At 42.8% G+C, this 1319-nt stretch overlaps 1 protein-coding gene across 1 annotated transcript; it reads right to left on the bottom strand.

Moving 5' to 3' along the window:
• Window positions 1-438: 438 nt before the first annotated feature.
• Window positions 439-1050, bottom strand: LOC109827477. Its single transcript, XM_020394480.1, has one exon. The coding sequence runs from the start codon at window positions 1048-1050 to the stop codon at window positions 439-441; it is 612 nt and encodes a 203-aa protein (XP_020250069.1).
• Between the last annotated feature and the right edge of the window lie 269 nt (window positions 1051-1319).

The following is a 1319-nucleotide window of genomic DNA, read 5'->3' as shown; positions in this document are numbered from 1 at the left end:
CTTAGAAGAGGGTGGGGAAATCGGGCCAACAATGTTCATACCCCGCATTTCGAATGGCTATGAAGCGGCTGATGGATGAAGATGTTCAGGCGGCTGATGCATGTAGTTAGTGTGTATCTGGCAGGCATGACATCGTTTAGCATAAGCAACAATGTCTCTAACCATATTTGGCCAATTATAACCCAGTCTACAAAGTCGGTCCCATAACTTTGGGTCGGGCTGATGAGCTCCACAGATGCCCTCATACACCTCCTTAAGGGCTTCTTCTGCTTCTTTGCTTGACAATCAGCAAAGCAATAGTCCGTCATATGACCTTCAATATAAAGTTTGAGACTAGGAATTGTAGTAGAATCTGGGTGCTCGTCTGCGAACAAATTCTCTTTCTTTGATGTCTTTGGGTAATAAGTCATATAAGACATAATCAATGATCGAAAACAGCTAATCTCTAGGCTCGAGAGGTTCTGGGGATTCGTCGACTGTGTTAATTTGCAATGCGTACTTCGGCCGGAATAATTGCCTGTTGGTCATCGTGATTTGCTGGGTGGCTCTTTCAGGTAGGGCCAATGTAGCTGCAAGAGATGTCAATGCGTCGGCATAGGTATTCTTGAGATGGGGTATATAGTCAATGTAGAAGCTTTCAAAGGAGTTGGCCAATGCTATGGCTGCGGTGTGATAGGGAATAAGGTCCTCATTCCTAACTTTATATTCACATTTTACCTGGTTGACAATGATTTGTGAATCACCATACACCTCTAGATGCTTCACCCCTAACTGTTTGGCTATGTCAAGACTGATTAACAAAGCATTGTATTCGGCTACATTATTGGAACATGGATCTGTTAGGGAAACAGCTCGAGGTAGCACATGGTTTTGTGGGGAGATGAAGACTACCCCCACTCCAGTGATAACTGGACTAGTAGGGCTTGCTCTTGCTGCGCCATCAAAGTATAATTGCCATACATGTTCTTTCGATAAGATATTAGCTTCATATGTCTCATCAGGTATATCCTGGTATAATTTAACCTTCCCGTTCAATGGGTGATTGGCCATAAGACCGCAAATAGACTGGCCTTTCACTACCTTTTGATGTTTGAAGTGAATATCATACTGGGATAGAAACAACGCCTATCTTGTGAGCCGTCAGTTCAATGCACCAGGTTGTGTCATGAACAACCGTATAGGATTGATCTGAGAAATAACATGTATGGTTTGTCCAACCAAGTAATATTGCATCTTTTGGACTGTAAAGACCAAAGCTAAGCATTCCTTTTCAATAGAAGGATAGTGAGGTTTAGCTCCTGATAAGGTCCTACTAAGAT

Source organism: Asparagus officinalis, unplaced genomic scaffold, assembly GCF_001876935.1.
Source record: "Asparagus officinalis unplaced genomic scaffold, Aspof.V1 AsparagusV1_Un239, whole genome shotgun sequence".
In the NCBI taxonomy this organism is placed as follows: Eukaryota; Viridiplantae; Streptophyta; class Magnoliopsida; order Asparagales; family Asparagaceae; genus Asparagus; species Asparagus officinalis.
The sequence above is the reverse complement of the archived record's forward strand: the minus strand, read 5'-3'. Positions and strand labels throughout refer to the sequence as shown.